The sequence below is a fragment of the Clarias gariepinus genome, chromosome 28 (assembly GCF_024256425.1).
Source record: "Clarias gariepinus isolate MV-2021 ecotype Netherlands chromosome 28, CGAR_prim_01v2, whole genome shotgun sequence".
Classification (NCBI taxonomy): Eukaryota; Metazoa; Chordata; class Actinopteri; order Siluriformes; family Clariidae; genus Clarias; species Clarias gariepinus.
Window position 1 is genome coordinate 7032757 of NC_071127.1, and position 19345 is coordinate 7052101.

At 39.8% G+C, this 19345-nt stretch overlaps 1 protein-coding gene and 1 long non-coding RNA gene across 2 annotated transcripts in view; one reads left to right on the forward strand and one right to left on the reverse strand.

The window, feature by feature from the left end:
* zfpm2b (zinc finger protein, FOG family member 2b) overlaps window positions 1–19345 on the reverse strand; it is a 43046-nt gene that overhangs the window by 8732 nt on the left and 14969 nt on the right. Inside the window, exons 4-5 of the mRNA XM_053489741.1 lie at window positions 13633–13757; window positions 10153–10249 (exon numbers count right to left, since the gene is read on the reverse strand). Coding sequence (XP_053345716.1) covers window positions 10153–10249; window positions 13633–13757 — 222 coding nt within the window. The remainder of the gene's footprint in view (window positions 1–10152; window positions 10250–13632; window positions 13758–19345) is intronic.
* LOC128515648 (uncharacterized) lies at window positions 7213–10526 on the forward strand. Its single transcript, XR_008356690.1, has 3 exons — window positions 7213–7502; window positions 8048–8377; window positions 10173–10526. It is a non-coding gene; the product is annotated as an uncharacterized LOC128515648 (long non-coding RNA).

The following is a 19345-nucleotide window of genomic DNA, read 5'->3' on the forward strand; positions in this document are numbered from 1 at the left end:
TATTACCTATTAACAGGCAGGGTTAAACAGCCATCCCAGTGGAAGTTTATTTTTGTTTATTACAGTACTTCTCATTTCATTTAATTCAGCATCTGGCTGTGACCGTTGGTAACCACTAGGGGCAGTTTAGAGTGTTCTGGTGCCGGTGCTGAGGGAGAGGAGAGAAAGTTTAGCGTGCTCTCCTGTGCACGTGCGCAGCCATTACAGACTGGGATTTCTACATGTTTAAAACTGTCATTTCTTGAAAATAGGTAAGCAGTATTTGTGCATTTTTTTTATTGTTATATAAAATATTAGGAGAGTTGTAGTGTGTATTAGCTACAGTGTTAATTACATGTTTAGCATCCATGTTAATATGGGATGTAAATTGTTTTTTTTTGTACTCTAGTAAGTTTTCTAGATGTTATTCTTATTGTGCTACAGTCTGGAATGTTTATATACATATATATTACTTTTAAGTCGTTTCACTGAAGAGAAGTAGATTTTTTTTTGCTGCATGGTAGAGAGGAGAGAAAGTTTAGCGTGCTCTCCTGTGCACGTGCGCACAGTGACACTCAAGATGGACGACGCTGATGTCTTGGACGGACAAGAACTTCGTGACTAAGTGTTCAAGTTCCTTTCACGGCTCACAAGTAAGACCTTCCCAGTATTGTGAGGAAGCACAGCTTAAAGAGACATTTTTTTTTAAGGTGCACCTTACTACTTTTTTTTAAAGCAATTACTCAGACTCTTTTGCTGCAGCAGTTTTTTTTTATTATCTAATCCTTTTGTTCCAAATTTTAATATTTTTTTTTCAAATACATTCATTTTCTTTTATTAAAAAGTGCTTTATTTTATGATGACATTTCTCTGAATGGGTTCAGTAAACTCTAACGGCCTTAGTTAACTAACGGTGTGATGCATAAAGTAACTATCTCGCATAGATCACGCTACCCGGACATAGCTATTGCATTAACAGCTGTGATCCGAGATAGAGATCGACCGATATGGGTTTTTTTAATAACCGATGCCGATGTTTAAAGGTCAGGGTCAGCCGATGGCCGATATGTGCTGCCGATCTTTTTGGCCGATTTTTAGGGCCGATATCTTGAAGTTTTTCCTTTCATTTGCATGAAAAGGTCACACTAATAACGAGTGGATGCACAACATTTCTAAACTTAACATAATTTATTGAACACTGACTTATAAATAAAACAGGTAATATAAAAAAACTGTAAATCATTTACATAAATGTTTTCGAGCATTTATCTAGCAGAATTTTTCAAGTTTGTTGGAACATGAATAAACTTAAATATACATTTAAATAAAATAAATACAACATAAATAAAATAAATAAAAATCAATTAAACTGAATATATAATATATACAAAACATAATAAAAAAAAAAAATTATAATGACGTGCGGAAACACTAGCAACCAGCAACATTTGTGTTCGGTATAAATGACACAGAACATCTGAAGTGCATTCTAACTTTCTGCTCTTTGGAATTTCCTGCATTTTTATATAAAACAAAGTCCTCAAGTAACCAACTGTGAATAAAGGTTTTCATGCACTAGACTTAGCAGCATCAAAAATCTATTTTAGTTCAAATAACATAGCAGCAAACCCCTCATTTTTGAGTGAAGGAAATTATGTAAACATTACAGAACAATATAAAAAGGAATGTGCTTCAATTTTAACTCAATTGCAGTCCCTGAGTCTTCCTCACTCTACCCATCTTCACTGAAAGTTCTCTAAATTGGCTATTGCTGAACGCTGTAAAAACACGCGTCTCCACACCATATGACCAATGGATGAGAACTCCCGAACCGCAAATTGAAAGGATTTTTGTGTTGGTGTTTTTGTCGCGAATCTAACAGTTAACAGGCAGCGTTCCAGTCTATCTGTACAGCATGTGGACATGTTAAAAACTAGGTACACTGAGGTATAGGCTGGTCCGCTATATATGTTTGACTATGGGACTTTAAAATATCAGAATTTAAGCCTTACCTTTATCTCTCAGGACTGTTGAATCTTTTCTTGAAGTTTTGGCTTGGGGTCCTTCACACGCGGCAGCAGCACATTCCACTGCATCAATAACATGGGACTGCCCGCGGATGTGCCTGACTTTAAATCGGCGCTACTAAACAAGGATATTGGCCGATGCCGATATATTAAAAAATGACAAATATCGGCCGACCGATATATCGGTCGACCTCTAATCCGAGACCCTTGAAATTATTAGTTTTCTTCCGTATGGACCAGGTGGTTGATTGGATTCTGGTTACAAAAGCAATACTTTTTGAGGGTTACTATTGGCTCCCATTTAATATTGATTCTGCCCACATCAAATACAGTTCGCTCTGGCTAGTCTCACCTGTGGTTAGTGTGCCGCAGTGTCACTGCTGATCAATAGATAAATATAGCATGGATACTTGGTGAAGCTGCTTTGGAGACCTATTAGGTATGCCACCATTTTAAAGTCCTTGATCACCCCCATCATCTAACAAGATTTTAACACTGCTGTATTCTTCTCAAAGCTGCACAGAGTGAGCCAGTGAAAGATGGATACACGTTTCCGTAATGAAGCAGCGCAGCTTTGAGGCTCCTGCATGAACTGTCAATCAAAAGGCGCAACTTACTGGGGCTACAGGAAATTCCAATTACTTTAAACAAACCAGTCACATCGTTGCAGAAGCAAAGCTCTTCTTGACGGCTGAAGAAGCTTAAAAAATACTTGTGATGCTTTTTCTGATCTGCTACATGCACACTTTCATCTAGCAAGTTCCACTTCTTGAGTCTCAACGTCAAAAGCTCGGCTTTGGATTCATGAGACCAAGGTCTCTCACCAAGTCATTGAGGTCTTTCTGTTTGGTTGGGGTAGTATGGGGCTTCAAACAACTTTTTTATCCTCTCCTGAAGTGTTGCTCTCTTCCAAAGACAGCTGATCTCTCTTTGGAGGAGCAGGCACGGGGCGCTCTGTGCCGCGTGGCACTTGGGTGATGGATGATGGAATTTTCTGGAAACAGTAGATGATAGCAGGTGCACGTCTTTCCACGTTGGAGTTTTGAAAGATCAACCATAAAGCAGTTGCTTTAAGCTAATTCTGGAAACTCCTAAAAACTTTCCCAAAATTATACCTCCCAGCCTACCGCTGAACACACTGTTACAATCAGAAGATTTTATTCCCAGACACCATGCTGTCAATAAAATAAATAAATCGACGCCTTCCGACTGCTCAGAACCCTTAATTCAAAAGCATTACCATATGATACCCCATTTCCATTACCAAACTATGAAGGTTAAAATCTTTTTACTGTCTCCTGTTAGTGCTAATGTACATACATTCTGTATAGAATAGGCGATAACGTGTTCTACGGCCGTGACTCTGTTTATCACTCTCCAGCATGTGCTCACTGTATGCACTACTAGGATTCCCAACACACTGTGTCTTCACACCATAAATCAAAGACCTGCACCATCTGCCCCATCTGCCCCTCACACCTGTGTCCTTGTAATGCGCACTACATCAAACACACACTCTTTCTGTGAGGCTCGGCCAATCGTCTGTCAGGGACAGGGTGCTGATGAAGGGCACCCACGGTCTCACTCTCAAACCGGAAAAAAAAAAAAAAAAAGATCTTTAAATTTGAGACTTTTTTGTTTTTCAAGGTTTGACATAATTTTTTTCCCTGAAAAGCAAAAAGCTAAGGAGTAGGACTTTACTGGGTGAGTGAACTAAGCTCACTTTGACTGACAGGTCTGATCCCTCCATCCACTTTGCCTCATTTTTAAATTTTCTTTCTTGGTCTTTTTTTCTGTATCTTCTGCACTCACTTTTTTTTCTTTCTCACATCTCCATCCCTCAACCTTTTTCTATTTTTTCCCCTTTTTTTATCTTACCTTTTTCCCTGCTTTTTATTTGTTCTTTACCGACTTCCTCGCCCCTTTCTCTCTATTCTCTTCTATTTTGCCTGTTTGTCCTTTTTTTCTCTCTCTCCCTCTCTTTCCTCTAAGCTGTTTGACCGCAACAGCGATGACCTTTGACCTCGATTCCCATTCACCGATAAGCTTTTTGATTGATATGTCAGCACATAAGAGGCTCTACTGCAAAGACTTTGAAAGGAAGGACTGACGAAGGATGCTCACACACACTCGCACACACACACACACACACACACACACACAGACCGCTGCCTGGCGAAGTCGTCGAATCCCCCTCCCCCTCCCCCTGAGCTCTTCTTAATGAAATGAGTCCCGGGCTGTTTATTAAACGATGGAATTTGGTGTTTCTGCACGCACGAGGAATGTTATCAGGCCAAAAACAATCCTGCCTGTGGTTTCACCCACATTAGCCACAGCTTTTTAAAAATCCAGAAGTTTCTTATCGAGCGTGACACCTGCATCTCCGAATGGCACTTCTCTCGTTCATTAGCATGTATTTGGGTGAACAGACTCCAAGGTGCTTTGTGGAGATTAAGAGAGAGACACAGAGAGAGAGAGAGAGAGAGAGAGAGAATGAAGGCTTATTTTATCATTTCTTATGGCTGGACTGCATCCAGAAGTTTGTTTTTTTTGTCTTGTTGTTGTAATTAGAAAGCTTTTTAAGCGATAACAGCTGCCGGAGAATATGAATATGGAGAGAAGTGAGCCAGCTCTGCTTAAGATAGACAGACTCACCTCCTCCTCCTCCTCCTTCCTCTATCCATCCCTTACTCATCCCCACCGTTGTCCCGTGTTCATTACACCCGGCTGTCTCTTCAGATTTTATTACAACACAACTGTTGTGTTTATGAAACAATACTTAATAGGAACTGCTGCTGTAATAAGAATCCGCTTTATTCAACTGAGTAAAAACGGTATAACCCATAATGTTTGTTTTGCGTTATATTCCTCCATCACGCACATATCAGTACTGAACCCTACACTGTCTTTTTTTTTTTTTTTTTTAGTTGTTGCAAATCAAATAAATTGTTGTTGGTATTTCGGCTGCTCCCGGCGATGGGTCACTACAGCAGATGATCCGGTCCGCACACAAGCTTGGCACAGGTTTTACACCATATGCCCTTCCTGACACAACCCTCCCATCTTATCTGGGCTTGGAGAGGCACTTCATCCAGTTGTTCGGAATCGAACCCGGGCCTTTCGCATGGCAGACGAAACACCTGCCACTGAGCCACCAGTGCACTATTGCCCTGATGACGTCACACACAAAATTGCTAGTCTGAAAGATTTTAAGTTGGTGGAACTTTTAGGTGACAGTTACTGTTACTTAAGTACTTAAAATATCAAATTTGTTCAGCTAACTTGAAAAGTGTAATTTCTACAAATTCAAAAATACCAAAAAGTTCTAAATACTCATCAAGGTCTATTAATTTAAACTAACAGTACTCAATATGTTTCATTACTTTGAGCATTAGGGTTTACAGATTGTTTAAGAACCAAACAAACCCTCAATAAGGTTTTCATGAAGAGGGATTTTTGAAGCCTGACTGTGGAAGATCTGGTCATCGCCATCTTGGCAGGAGCTGACTTAACCATTAAAATCCATAAATGGGAAAATGTGCAGAATGAATGGAATCTGCCTGTTGGCTGAACACTACTTACATCACTTACCGCAAGTTTAATCCTAACTGAAATTCTAAGATGGCTAACGGTAATTTATATGCTAACATTACTTTGCATTGGATTAAATTCCATCATCCATATCCTACACATCCTCCCATGTCAACTCCATGATTCCACTTAGCTGGTTAGCTAAAGTGATGCATAGCAAACAGCTAGCGGTTCACACCCCAATTATGCCTTATTTTATGTCTTTATGTGGTTTAAACTAATGAGTTATATAAAAATTCAGCCACTGTACATTTGTTTGAAATGGAAAATCTACAGTAGCTATGGAGGACAAAACTTTTTTTTTTCATCCCAGGCTACAAACACGTTTCATTCTGATAGTCGGGTTCAGTTCCCGGATTCAGATCATGCGGTGTAGATCAGCTGTGTATGGTTCACGTCTATAAGGGTTGCCCTCGTGCATTAAGGCAATACTTAAGAAAGTTGGGGTCAGAGCCCAGGGTCAGACAGGATGCAGCACCGCTGAAGCAAACAGGGTTAAAGGTCTTGTTCATGGCTTTACAGTGGCAGCTTGGCAGTGCCAGGGCTTAAACCCCTGACCTCCCAAATCAGTAACCCAAAGCCTTTACTGTTTGAGCCGTCATGGTGGGAACTTTGAGTTCAGTAAGGTTAGAATTTTACTACAGGGTTAATTAATAAGGACTGATTTCAATTGCTAAATACTGGAGTTCCCAAAAGTCCTATTCCTATATTTGAAGTTTGTTCCAAGGCGATCAGGGAACGGAATATTCACTAACAAACCTGAAAATATTGCAGGAAAACAAATGTTTTGATATGACAAATTTGGCATAAGGATGATATTCCAGGCCTGGAAAATGTTTTTTTATTTTTTTGTTTTTTTGAATTCATCATTAAGAATTAGAACATCCGAATTACACCACATGCTCTTTCTTCAAGGCACTTGTGTATACACTGAGTACAAGAGTGTTGAACATGTCTTAATCGATTATAAATTATGATGTTCCAATGCAGTGCGGCGATATTTTAGTCCTAACCCGATTCAGATTTGGACTACTGAATTCAGTTCAGCCTAAAGATGGTCCAGGTCCATTTTCTGAAGCCATCTTGAGATAATGCCAGCGATTCCAGAGGTTTGGGCCGCCCTGTGTAGGGGTGCAAGGGTTCACAGAACTCATGGTTTGAATCGTATAATAGAGATGAGTCAAGAATGGCTAAAAAAATTTAATTAAAGACATCATTTTACTTTAATTTTATTAATTGTAAAACTTAAGAATTAGAGAAACACTTGGAACTGTTGCCCATGGTCTTGGACTACTTTTTCATTCACATAATAATCAGGCTACTTTATAATCATGCTGTGCTGTCTTGGTCTAGTAATAAACAATTCAATTATTTTAGTTAATTTTAGTGCATGTATAATTGATCTACAGTTCTAATACTGATATTATTTATTTATGTAATTAATTCATTTATTTTTAATCATTAGAGTGGGTAGGGCTTTGCACTTCCAAGTTGGGATTTCCCTGTCTGATCTGGCAACTCTCTTGAGCACAAAGCGAAGTTTGAACAAGCGAATCCTGTGTACAACTTAAACTAGGAGACAAAATTTGAACAAAATTTGCTCCAACAATTTCCTTATATGTCTTAGTAATTAGCACTGTCAACTTGCACCTCCAGGATCCGGGTTCGATTCCCACCTTGCTAGGTTTCCTCCAAACACTCCAGTTTTCTCCCACAGTCCAAAGACATGCAGATTATGCTAACTACTGTTTCCGAATTACCTGTAGTGTGTGTACTGTATGTGTGCGCCCTGAGATGGATTGGCACCTTGTCCAGAGTGTACCCTACCTAGTGCCCCAAGTCTCTTGGGATTGGCTCCCAGCCCTCCGCAACTCTGTATCCAGGATAAAGCAGTATAGACGATGGGTAAGTATGAGAATTTCCTTATAGTTTAGGGAATAAACAACATTAACACTGTAAATAGCACATTTTTTGTGTTACATTTATTAGCTGGGGTAGAATATATCATATGAAAGCATATATTCTGTATCCAAGCACCAAATATGTAACAAGAATGGATGCGCTATATGAAAAAGCACTATTTTTTATTTTAAACTGGAACCTAGTGTATATCAGAATTTTTTTACTAGAAAACAATAAAAATACCAGAAATGACTAAACAGCTCAACTAATAAGAGTACATAGTAGGGATGGCAATCACTAGGGGCCACTTGATACCATATTATTATGATATCTAGATGTCGATTTGATTTGTATTGTGATTTTGTATATATAATAATAAACATTTTTTTTCAGATTTTGTTACAATTCTAAACAAATTATCCCATGTATTAACAAATTAACCCAAACCTTTATAAAGTTATTACAATTTCAATTTATTACAACATCTCCAATGTGACTAACGTTAACCATAGCATCTTTACTTTTTTTCCTTTTTCTTACATTTCCAGGTCTGACTTCCCCCAACTAGCATCCGTCAAACCGACAGGAAGTGAAAAATATGAGCTGGGCGGAGTGACGGATAGAGAGAAAGATGATCAATCCAAGCCAGGATGATGAGGTCTACACTATCTAATGACCGAAATGAAGTAAAGCTTTAGCCCTTTAAGCCTTGTCACCTCCTCGTCCCTTCATCTCCGGTGATCAAACCCTGGATTTACGACACCTCATAGCATCCGGCAGCTCTGTGATCTCAAATATTCCCTCCTCCCTGCACCTGACACTTCCAGCGTGACAGTCTCTCAAGATAAGAGAAATCGCTCCGACTGGATTGAGAGCAGGTATAAAACACTCGTTTAACACTTTTTTTCATTCCCTCCGCTTTTTACCACGCATGCTTTTTCTAGACACAGCAATATCTTTAAAAAATAACAGAAAGTTAATAGATTACACAATTCATTTCATAATACATTCTTCCGTGTTATTGGCCACTTGTGCTCACATAGCATTATGGGTAACATCAACCATTAGGGCTCAGCATTATACCGTAAATAATGATATGCATACTGTAGCCAATTATGTCACACCACACTATAATGTGATTTTGCAGCATCACTAATATAGTAAAGCTTTAACTTTGAATTTCCCGAGACCTTCAGGACCAAGGAGGTTTTTACGCTCTGGTGTTCCTTGTGGCTTGACAAGTTCCTCTGCCGTATTTCTCTCCTCCATTGATTCGTTAACGACTCCCTGTTTAACTCCCCTCGGTTTCATGCCATGTCTTTTAATTAAAGCTCGCGACTCCTCGCAGGCACGCTGCTGTTCGACTGCGCCGATAATGAAGTATGACATTGCTGGAGATGTTTGGCTATTATTCTCCCTCTGTGTCTCTTTGTTCTTCGATTAAAAGTGATAACGGCTCCTAAATCTCTTCTTTCCTCTGGTCGTTTTTTCGCTGTGTTGGAGTTGTTCTCACTGCAAACTTACACATGTTCCATGAAGAGATTAATCAATTAAGCCACTAGAGATAAATGAAAGAGTCGGAAGGGTTCAAGAGAAATATCATTCTTAACAGTCAAGAGGAAGAGAGAGGTTGATAGAGTTATCTTCATGCTCAATAACACCACAAGTGCAGCAAGGAGGAGTCAGATACAGTAGGAGTCAGGGAGGAGGCTGTGTTGTTCACAGGAACGTTTTTAAAAAACAGAAAAATATGATCAATGAATGCATTTATGGGTGTCTGCATTTGTGGCCTTGTCTGTGCAGATTCCCGTGACTGACAAGATCAAAGGCCACGCCTTCTTCACTGTGACTCAAAACACACTGACCACACCTCCTTGAGTATGACTCAAGACTCCTTCAGAGTCACAAAGGCCACACTTTTTCATTTGAAATAAAATGTACAGACATAAAGGCCACGCCTCCTCCAGTGTGACACAAGACATAAAGGCCACGCCTCCTTCACTGTGACACAAGACATAAAGGCCACGCCTCCTTCACTGTGACTCAAGACATAAAGGCCACGCCTCCTTCACTGTGACTCAGGACATAAAGGCCACGCCTCCTTCACTGTGACTCAAGACATAAAGGCCACGCCTCCTTCACTGTGACTCAAGACATAAAGGCCACGCCTCTTTCACTGTGACTCGACATAAAGGCCACGCCTCCTTCACTGTGACTTAAGACAAAGGCCACGCCTCCTTCACTGTGACTCAGGACATAAAGGCCACGCCTCCTTCACTGTGACTCAGGACATAAAGGCCACGCCTCCTTGTGTGACTCGACATAAAGGCCACGCCTCCTTTAGTTTGACTGACAGGACTAGAGGCCACACCTCCTTTCCTGTCAGTGAGTCTCAAATGCCACACCTTTTTAATTTTAACTGACACGTACAGACACAGAGACCACTCCTCCCTCACTGGAACTCAAAAAGCAAAAACTCCGCCTTTTTCACTATGACTGACAGGACTAGAGGCCACACCTTCTTCAATGTCAGAACAAGACAAAAACACCACACTCATTCTTTTAAAATTCTCTTTCGAGACATGTACAGTATCTGTTACAGCAGCAGTCGTGTAAAAGCCACAAAGCAGGTGGTCTATTAAATGACGTTTACCTTTACTGTAAACCACACAGTTATTCCTGGAGTCGTCTGCGCTGACCCACATCACATTCATCAGCCACGGTGGACCTCCAGTCAGGACCAGCGGCACCTACAACCAGGAGAGGAAACAAGTACTTAAGTCCTGAGCAAACACAGACAAGTCTCAGTCTTACACTGAGTGATGGATTGTGTTTATACACACCACAGTGATGTTGAATTCTGGATCGTGATCGTTCAGAATGTCTTGATTAACTTTGTAGAAAAACAGCTCACATGTTTATATTAAATTGCACTTGTTTATCCATAAATGGTAACTCCTTCACGCGGAGGCATTGGTCTCTGCTGTCACTCAAATATAAAGCTTTTACTTTGCAACACATTTTCAAACCCGTGTCAGACTTTAGAATAGGGCTGTGCAAAAATATCGATACATCTAACTATTGCGATAATTTCTTTTACGATAGTGTATCGATAGTCAAACCTCAAGTATCGATACTACACTTAAGTTTCTAATAGTTTGGAGGCGAGAGAGTTTTTGGTCTAACAGTTTGGTGACAATGAATACCTCATATTAGAGCATTATGTTCCAGTTTTATGTTTACTTGATAAACTTAAATTTTTTTGCTTAAATTTATTTTAGTTTAGAAATTGTTTAATTTATATGTAACTTTAGTGGCATATACATTTTAGTTGAATGTTTAAGTGTTGTGTTTTATAACAATATGGACTTCAATCACACTGTGCCGTTCTAATGAATTGGAATGGATGGAAAATAAATTGGAATTTTAACTCGTCTGCCTACTTTATCAAGTTGTCAATATAATGTGACACACATACTAATACAAACTATTGCAATATATCACAATATGTATTGTATCGCAATATATCGTGATTTATCGTATCGTGACCCATGTATCGTGATACGTATCGCATCGTGAGGCCCTTGCCAATACACAGCCCTACTTTGGAAGGGAGCAGTTAAAGCTTTGCGGATTGTTACGTCATGTTGTCGTAGATGTTAAACGCCATTAAGCACACTGTCAGCACCACCACCATGAATTAATGTAACATTCACATCCTTTAATTAAACAGTTGAAGTTTATACAGTGTACTGTTCTGTAAATATCCAAATATATCGTTTGACTGGACTTATAAAGGTTTTGTTATTAAGAAGGAAAAAAGAAAAACTTGCCACGCCACACATTAGAACTAAATGTTTGGGGGGATATTTTTGTATGCTGCATTTTTTCTTTTCCTTTCCTTTTTTCAAGATACAGTGAGGAAATGACTTCATAGGTCCAAGTGATAACATGAATAAACATGCCATTATAGGAATGAAATAGAAAAACGTTCTAGAGATTGTTAGTGTTTTCTGCTATTTTCCTTCAACTCTGTCGACGTTCACATACTTCCCCCTCTCTTTTCCCCCTTTCTCGAACCCCTCTTTTGACCAATTTCATACCAGTTCTTTGTTTTGAGGCAGCGCCGGTCCTCTGGTTCCATGGCGGCACCAACACTTCGTTGGGCTAGAACAAAGAACTGCTTACGTCAGGGGACTATCACAACCAACTAGAAGTTTGTGACTACCAGCTTTACCAAACAAACTCAATATGCAACGGGCGGCTCAAGTGCTTTCTAGTAATGATGAAGTCAGAAGAACCGCTCGCAAAGACATGTTCAAGTCTGCCATTGTTGTTGCTGCTGTTGTGCATGGCACTAATTTGTTTTGCTGCTAGCATTGCTGGGAAATATATACAGTGGACGCATACAGTGACGTAATGACGTGACTCTCAAGCCCATGGAGAAACAAGGCCAGTTCTAGGGAGGTTCCCTATTGAAGTGGCTCGGAACCGGCAGTAGCACCAGACGGGAACTAGCACCTGGTTCACTTTGGTGGAAAAGGGGTATTTGTTTCCCTAAGTTTCCTCCCTCATCAAATTTATGATAATTAACTTAACTCTGCTTTTAATGCACCACCTCAGCATTGATTATTTTCCTACAGCAGCACAACACAGTGTTTTATTCCTCACTTAAAGAACAAATGGTTGTTTATGACCTAATCTACTGCCAAAATATAGTCATTAATAAATGATTCAATAAAAAAGTGTGTGTGTTTGTGTGTGTATGTGTGTGCATGTCTCTTTGAATGACCGCATTGTTAGCGAGCTCTCTTATCCCGTCTCGTCCCTGTGGGGATTTTCGTGGATCTCTGCGAGAGCAGAAGCTGAAGCGTGAGCTCTGATCTTTAGTCTCATTGTACTTTCACTATCACACACACATCACACTGCTTCCTGATCCAAGCACAGAAAGGAATTTAAAAAATTTTTTTGTGTGTGTGGTTAAAGATCTGGTGTCAGGAGCTTTGAACAGTACGCTGAGGGTTTCATAGCAGTGAGCCTCACGCTTTTTAAAAAATACAAATAAATAAAAAATCACAAACGGTTACAACCTACAGCTGAATCACAGATCCACTGTACGACGGCACTCTGATCCACATTAAATCACTAATATCTCCTTTACAGACTCTTCTGTGCACAGCAGGTGTGTGTGTGATTTTTAAACATGAAAAGTAAAAAGTAAAAAAAATTAAATGGGTCATTCCAACTTAAACGAAATTGTATGTGTGTGTGTGTGTGTGTTGTGTGTTACACTTCTGTACAGACATAGGGTCAGAAAGAGAGAGAGAGAGAAGTGAGAGACAGACAGAGAGCACTCCTTTCTCTCTCTCTCTCCTTCGCTCGTTCTCCTGCTGAATCCTCTTTTTCCTTATCAGGTCTGCGCAGGCCTCCATCGGCCTCTCCCCACTCTGACAGGAGCAACAACAAAAGCTCAGCGATACAGAGAGAGGAACCTGCCACGGGCACAGATTACCCGTGACACACACACACGCACACACACACTTTCACTCATCTCTTTCTCTGACACTTGATTCACTCTGCACGCTCTATTTCTCTGAAACCTCAACTTCCTCAACTGGACACTAAAACACTGTACTCACTGTACTCGTCCCTCTCTCTCTCTCTCTCTCTTAAAGCTTTACTCTGAGTAAGGTTTTTTAATGTATTTTAGCAAGTAATAGCAAATTTTTGTTTTTAACAATTACATTTTTTCATAAACTAATGAACGACTTGATTCTTGTTCTCCGTTTATGGTTATATGTTGTGGAACGCCAATGAAACGAAATGACTTAACTGTTATCACTCACATTACAGCCGCTTTAGTCGAAGATTCCCTCACGTACATCTTTACCTCTGACTGCTACTAAGCTCCTTAATCAACAAAGTTCACCACATCAACAGTGACACATTTTCATACAGATCGTCTCCGCTGTCCAAGGTCCTGTAACCTGTAAATGAGCTTTTAGTTTATAAACTATAACAAATTATGACAAACTGACTTGACCATATCGAGAATTCACCAGCACTCTATGATACATTACGTTATACAGAGTACTACAACATGTCAGTAAATCCTTAAAAAAAAGAGACATACGGTGTCGTTTCCTCCTGTAGATCTTTCTATTTTCCCAGTGAACGGTCCCCATGTGGTGCCGGGAGGAAGCGCCTGACGGGGACGGACGCCTGCTTCTGCTCCGATGCTGACCGCCTCGAGCTCTTCTGTGAAAAACACCAGATATTTAGATCTTTACAGAACAGAAAGCATTTTTTGATTAATGGAAAATAATTATAATAATATGCATATATATGACAATAATATATGGTGGTGAGTAAAAAAAAAAAAAATCCGTACTCCGCTTATATTAAAACTCCTGTACTGCCTTATCAGTGCTTTCTGTTTGAGCATATTGTCTCCCCAGTCACTGCTGTGCAGGTGTGAACGTGTTACATCAGTTTATTTGTAACTGCAGTGTAAGCAAAAATGGACGCCCCACTTTGTATTTTGCACAAAGCGTGCAATGATTGGTTTTTTTGTTTTTGTGGTCTGAGTGTACCTGGTGCTCCTGTCTATGGAAGGTAAAAGTTTCTTAAAGACAATCTTTACTGGTGACCAGTGTTGGGTGTAAGGTAGAGTACTTGGATTGCTTTTTTTGATGTAACGAGTAATCTAACACATTAGGTCCACCACTTAAGTACTGAGTTATTTACTTATTTTTTCAGAAATGTAATCCGTTATTCAGACAATGTATGTAATCAAGGAGGCAGACAGTAGTCATTCCCAATCTGTTAGTGTGTGTGTGTGTGTGTGTGTGTGTGTGTGTGTGTGTGTGTGAGTGAGAAAGTCCTACAAGCCCCACCCCCGATAATTGTAATGTAATTAGTTACTTTAAAAAGTAACGTCCCCCAACACTGATGGTGACGAGACACGGATTCATCACTACGAGGCTGAGAGTAAATGGCAAAGTTTGAAACTGAAACAATCGCAGACCGTTTAAGTTAAAAAGTCGAATATCAGCTGGAAAATCCATCAATGTTTACAGTTTCTGGGGATTCTCGAGGGTCAAAAGTATTGGAACACCATCCGGTAAAAGGTTCGACAATCAGGAGTGCTCGTTACAGTCTAATTAAATCTCACATGACAATGCACGTCCGCACACTTTTGCCCACATTGTTGACACTCTTAAAAAACTGATTTGAGGTGTTAAAGCGTCCTCTCTATAGTCCTGATCTCACTCCATCAGACTTTCACCTGTTCCGTCTCCTGGAAACAGCCCTACGAGGACAAAGATTCACTTCTGATGAAGAAGTGAAGACGGCGGCGCATTCTCGTGTGGCTCGCAGCTCAGCCTAAAACATTTTTTTTTTTTTTTTATGAGAGAATACGAAAGCTTGTTGACTTCGGACAAAGAGTATTGAAAAGCAAAAAAACTATGGTGTATTTTTGTTTATGGTGTATACTATGGTGTAAATTATGTTTAGTCTTTTCCAGAAAATTATTTAAATTAATTCTACGACCATAACGCGGATACTTTTTGACTCACCCTTATACAGTTATAAAAGATAATATAATTATAGTTATAAAATTATATATGTATAAGTCTATAAAATTATAATGATAATAAATAATGTCTTATTTGGTTTGTACAAGAAAAATACAATATCAAATATTCTGTTGTCTTTTCTTTATCAAAACCAAAACCTTAAGTTACGAGGACATAAAGAGCATTAAAAAAAAAAAAAACTTTCAGTTACTTTCAGAGTGACCTCATCAGTAAACAATCAAGAGAATGAAAGTGTCATTAGAACTGAGTTGTTGTTGTTTGTTTTTTTGTACCTACCTGTGACACATTTGTTAACAGAATAATTTTTTTCTGGACACTATTTTGCAAAACTTTACCAAACTGCAGCCTAATTTAAAGGTTTACGTATTCAAGTACTTCAAGTGTGTGTGTGTGTGTGTGTTAATGCTCCTCAGATAATGCAATGTTTTTTCATGGCTCTAACTGCTGCTGCTGAGCCACGCCCCTCCACAGAACAAACCAGGGGAGGGGCTTTTCCTATGTGAGGTCACAATAGGGGAAGAATCTAATTGGCTTGTTTGAGCCCTGGACAATACAAAAAAATTCCTTTTGTTTGTTCTGTCTTTTCTCGTGGTTTTGCACACTGGAAACCTAACTGGATGTCTAAAAATGTCTAAAAGGAGAATTTTGCATAATAGCTCTCCTTTAAACCCCGGTGACCCAGACCAGGCAGTTCCTACAGAGGAATAAATGAACGCTGCTTATGAACACGGCTGCTTTTTTCCCCAATGAGTTTCACATCCATTTTGTCCTGCACAAATGTCTAGCTTCAACCAGACACCCCGTAAAAACCTTTTTCCTAACAAAATAAAGCAAATACTAAATCCACTATCCTTATCCATATGCATTTAGAGCAAATGATTTTAAATTAGTTGAGCGAAATTTTACATTTTCTTTCACCAACGTGAAATCACTGATGCACACATTCATAGTTAGTTCACTCATTTGAACTTCACTGCCATCTCTCTCTCTCTCTCTCTCTCTCTCTCTCCAAACATCTGACCACTGTACCTCCTTTCCTTCACATGCTAAATTAAACAGACTCTATCTTCTACTTTTATCTGTCCTCTTTCTTTCGTTTTTCCTCCACTCTCTCTTTCTCTCTCTCTTCACCCCCCTGACCACTACACTATCTCTCTCTCTCTCTCTCTCTCTCTCTCTTTCTCTCTCTTTCTCAGTGGTCTAATCTGTAGTGAAGGACTTAAAGGAACCTTATCTCCAGGCTCTCCTGCTTCATTTCATGCTTGATTTACTTTAATTTGTCTGATAGGGCGCGAGGATTTGGGAGACGGCCCATCTTTGGCTTAAAAAAAAAAAAAAGAGAGAACGCCACTCTGATATTTCTCAGGCTCATTGTGGTGGGATTTCACTTCTCTCTCCACTCCACTGTGATTTCTTCGAGAGGGAAGAAGGAATAAAGAGAGGGCGATGGCGGTCTAGTGTGGCTGGTTGAACCAGTGTGTTTGGACTCAAGCAGCTGGAGAAGAAAAGGATTGTGGGAGTGAGTCTTTCTGATGGACTCGCCCGACGAACCACACAGAGCTCGGGTGCAGTACACAGCTCTTATTTCACCATCTGTCAAAAGTGAATACGTTCCACTCAGGTGATCCTGTTTATTCCGGAATATGTTCGATTTAAAATGGGAATTGCTGTACTGAGTGTGTGTTAAACAATATTCAAATTCGTCAGAATATCCTGTTCAGAAGGAGACACGGTACAGTGAAATTACACTGTGACTGATTAAAGCTCATAACTCAGAACTTCTGAGTCAGGACCGGGTCATCACCCCGAGCGGAGGTTCACATTGACATGAGCTGCATAAAATAAAAAACACTACACGTTGTGCTCTCATCGGATCGGAAAATTATGAAATAAATAGATAATATACTCAGAAGTCAATCGTGTCCCTATACAAACACGTAAAAAGTGTGGCTTAAACAGGGGCAGGGGTAGCTTGGGGTTAAGGCACTGGATGGTCTCGAATTCAAACCCCAGCACCACCGAACTGTCCCTGTTGGGCCCTTGAGCAAGGCCCTTTAACCCTCAACTGTAACAATGTAAGTCAATCTGGAGAAGGGTGTCTTTTATATGCTGTAAATGTTAAATAAATACATAAACACCCCTCAGACAATGCATTTTTTTCACATTTTTATTTTACTTCTCATCTGAACAGGCCATTTCAGTGTCTATGCAAATGAGCTATCGGTGAGCCACGCCCCTCCAGCAAACCTCATGGCTGAGCAATAACCCTGGGGGAGGGGGGCTTTTCTTTTCTAATCTGTTTCTTTATACCCTGGGCTCGAACAACAAAAAAAAAAAAAAGCAGGGAAAGTTTTTTCTCCCCTCACATTTTGCTTTGAACGCCCACATTTGAACGTCTAAACATGACTATAAAGTAAGTTTTGCATAATACGTAATGTTTAAATTAGACTGTGACACATTACTACAACACATCCATTGTCTTGTTGCAGAGAAACCTAAGTTTGCGCGGAAACCTTTACGTCCTGAAGGTGTCGGAAATCTCAGTCACAACTTACCGCCGACTGTCGCAATGCTCTGGCACTGCAGACTCCTTCCATACCAAATGCTAAATACATCATAAACCTTACTATGTCAATGAATACAAAAGTTATATACACCTTTAAAAATGTGCTTTAAAATATCTAAAATGTTGTTTAATGTAAAATATGTTACAATTATAAACAAGTAAGAAAAACACCGCAATGTTATTTACCGCAATGTTAAGAATTAAATTACAAGTAAACACTATGCATCAATCATTGTCTCGTTGCTTTTAAAAAAAATAAAAATACGATTCATCGTCCGCTGATTCGCTTTCTAAATCCTTTCAGTTGAAAACCATAAAAAGAGACAAATTCCAGTGTTTCTTTTTTGGCACGCTTTGAATACGTAGCTCAAAAACTCCTACAAGCTATATGAGGCACTGTGTGTGTGTGTGTGTGTGTGTGTGTGTGCACGGCTGATAAACAGAATGATGATCCAGCAACATGTCTTTATCCGCCGGCTCCGCTTTAATTAATGCCGGCTTGTTTGCTGAAAAGATGATTAATACGGCAGTGAGAGCGGCCTAATTGAATACGGCGACGACGCAGGCAATCAGCGCACAACACACCGCTTTGTTCGGCGCAGATTAGCCCTTTTATCAGTGTCATTATCTATATTATTATTAGCATTCTTATTATTATGAGCTGGTGTTTTAATTCAGATGACAGGCGTCTGCACCGCGCGCTGTATTTAATTCATCACGGACACAAGCAGTGTGTGAGAAAGTCTGGGAGAATTTCCATACACACAACCTAGAAACCGATCGAGTTCATCCGCGCCGTACCTTTAAAGTACGCCCGTAATCAGACACGTTATTCGATCCACAGTAGGAATCAGGTCAGCACTTGGTTGCGTGAAGTGTGTACTAAAGTGTGTATTCAGACTTGAGTGCGTAGTTTAAGAGGAAATACTGAGCAGGTGTGTCTGAGCGACGCAGGACTCTGAACTTCAGCTTAAGTGTGTTTCCTCCTGCTTGATGTCGGCTTAGAAGCGGGATTAACTCCAGCATCACTGTCTGACGATTCGATCTGACCACAATACATCAAGCTGAAATTTCCGGAAATTGGAAAAATTCTTCAAAGAAAATGAGGATCAAAGTGTGGCCGATACTACATACAAACATACATACTGTTAATACGACAGGAAAAATTGTGTTCCTTTCTAACAGTGTATGGAGGACTGAGTGTACCATAATTCACCAAACAAACACAACATTGCCCTTTCTGTTTGTCTCTGTCTCTCTGTGTCTCTCTCTTTCTCTGGCTATATTTTTGTTTCTATGTCTGTTTCTTCTTTCCTTTTGTTTTTGTTCCCCTCTCTGTCTCTGACTCTTTTTGTTCAGTTGTGTCTCTCTCTGTGTGTCGCAGTCTCTCTTATTGTTTCTCTGTGTTTGTGTCTTTATCCATCAGTGTCTCTGTTTTTGTTTCTGTGTCTTTCTTTCTGTCTATTTTAGTTCCTCTGTTTGTGTTGTCTTTTTATTTCTGTAGGTGTACATGTCTCTCTGTTTCTGTGTCTCTCCTTTTGTTTCTGTGTCTCTATCTATCTGTGCCTATCTTTATGTTTCTGTGACTCTTTCTCAGTCTATGTCTTTCTGTGTCTCTCCTTTTGTTTCTGTGTCTCTTCATCTCTGCCTATGTCTCTTTTTGTTTCTGTATGTGTTTC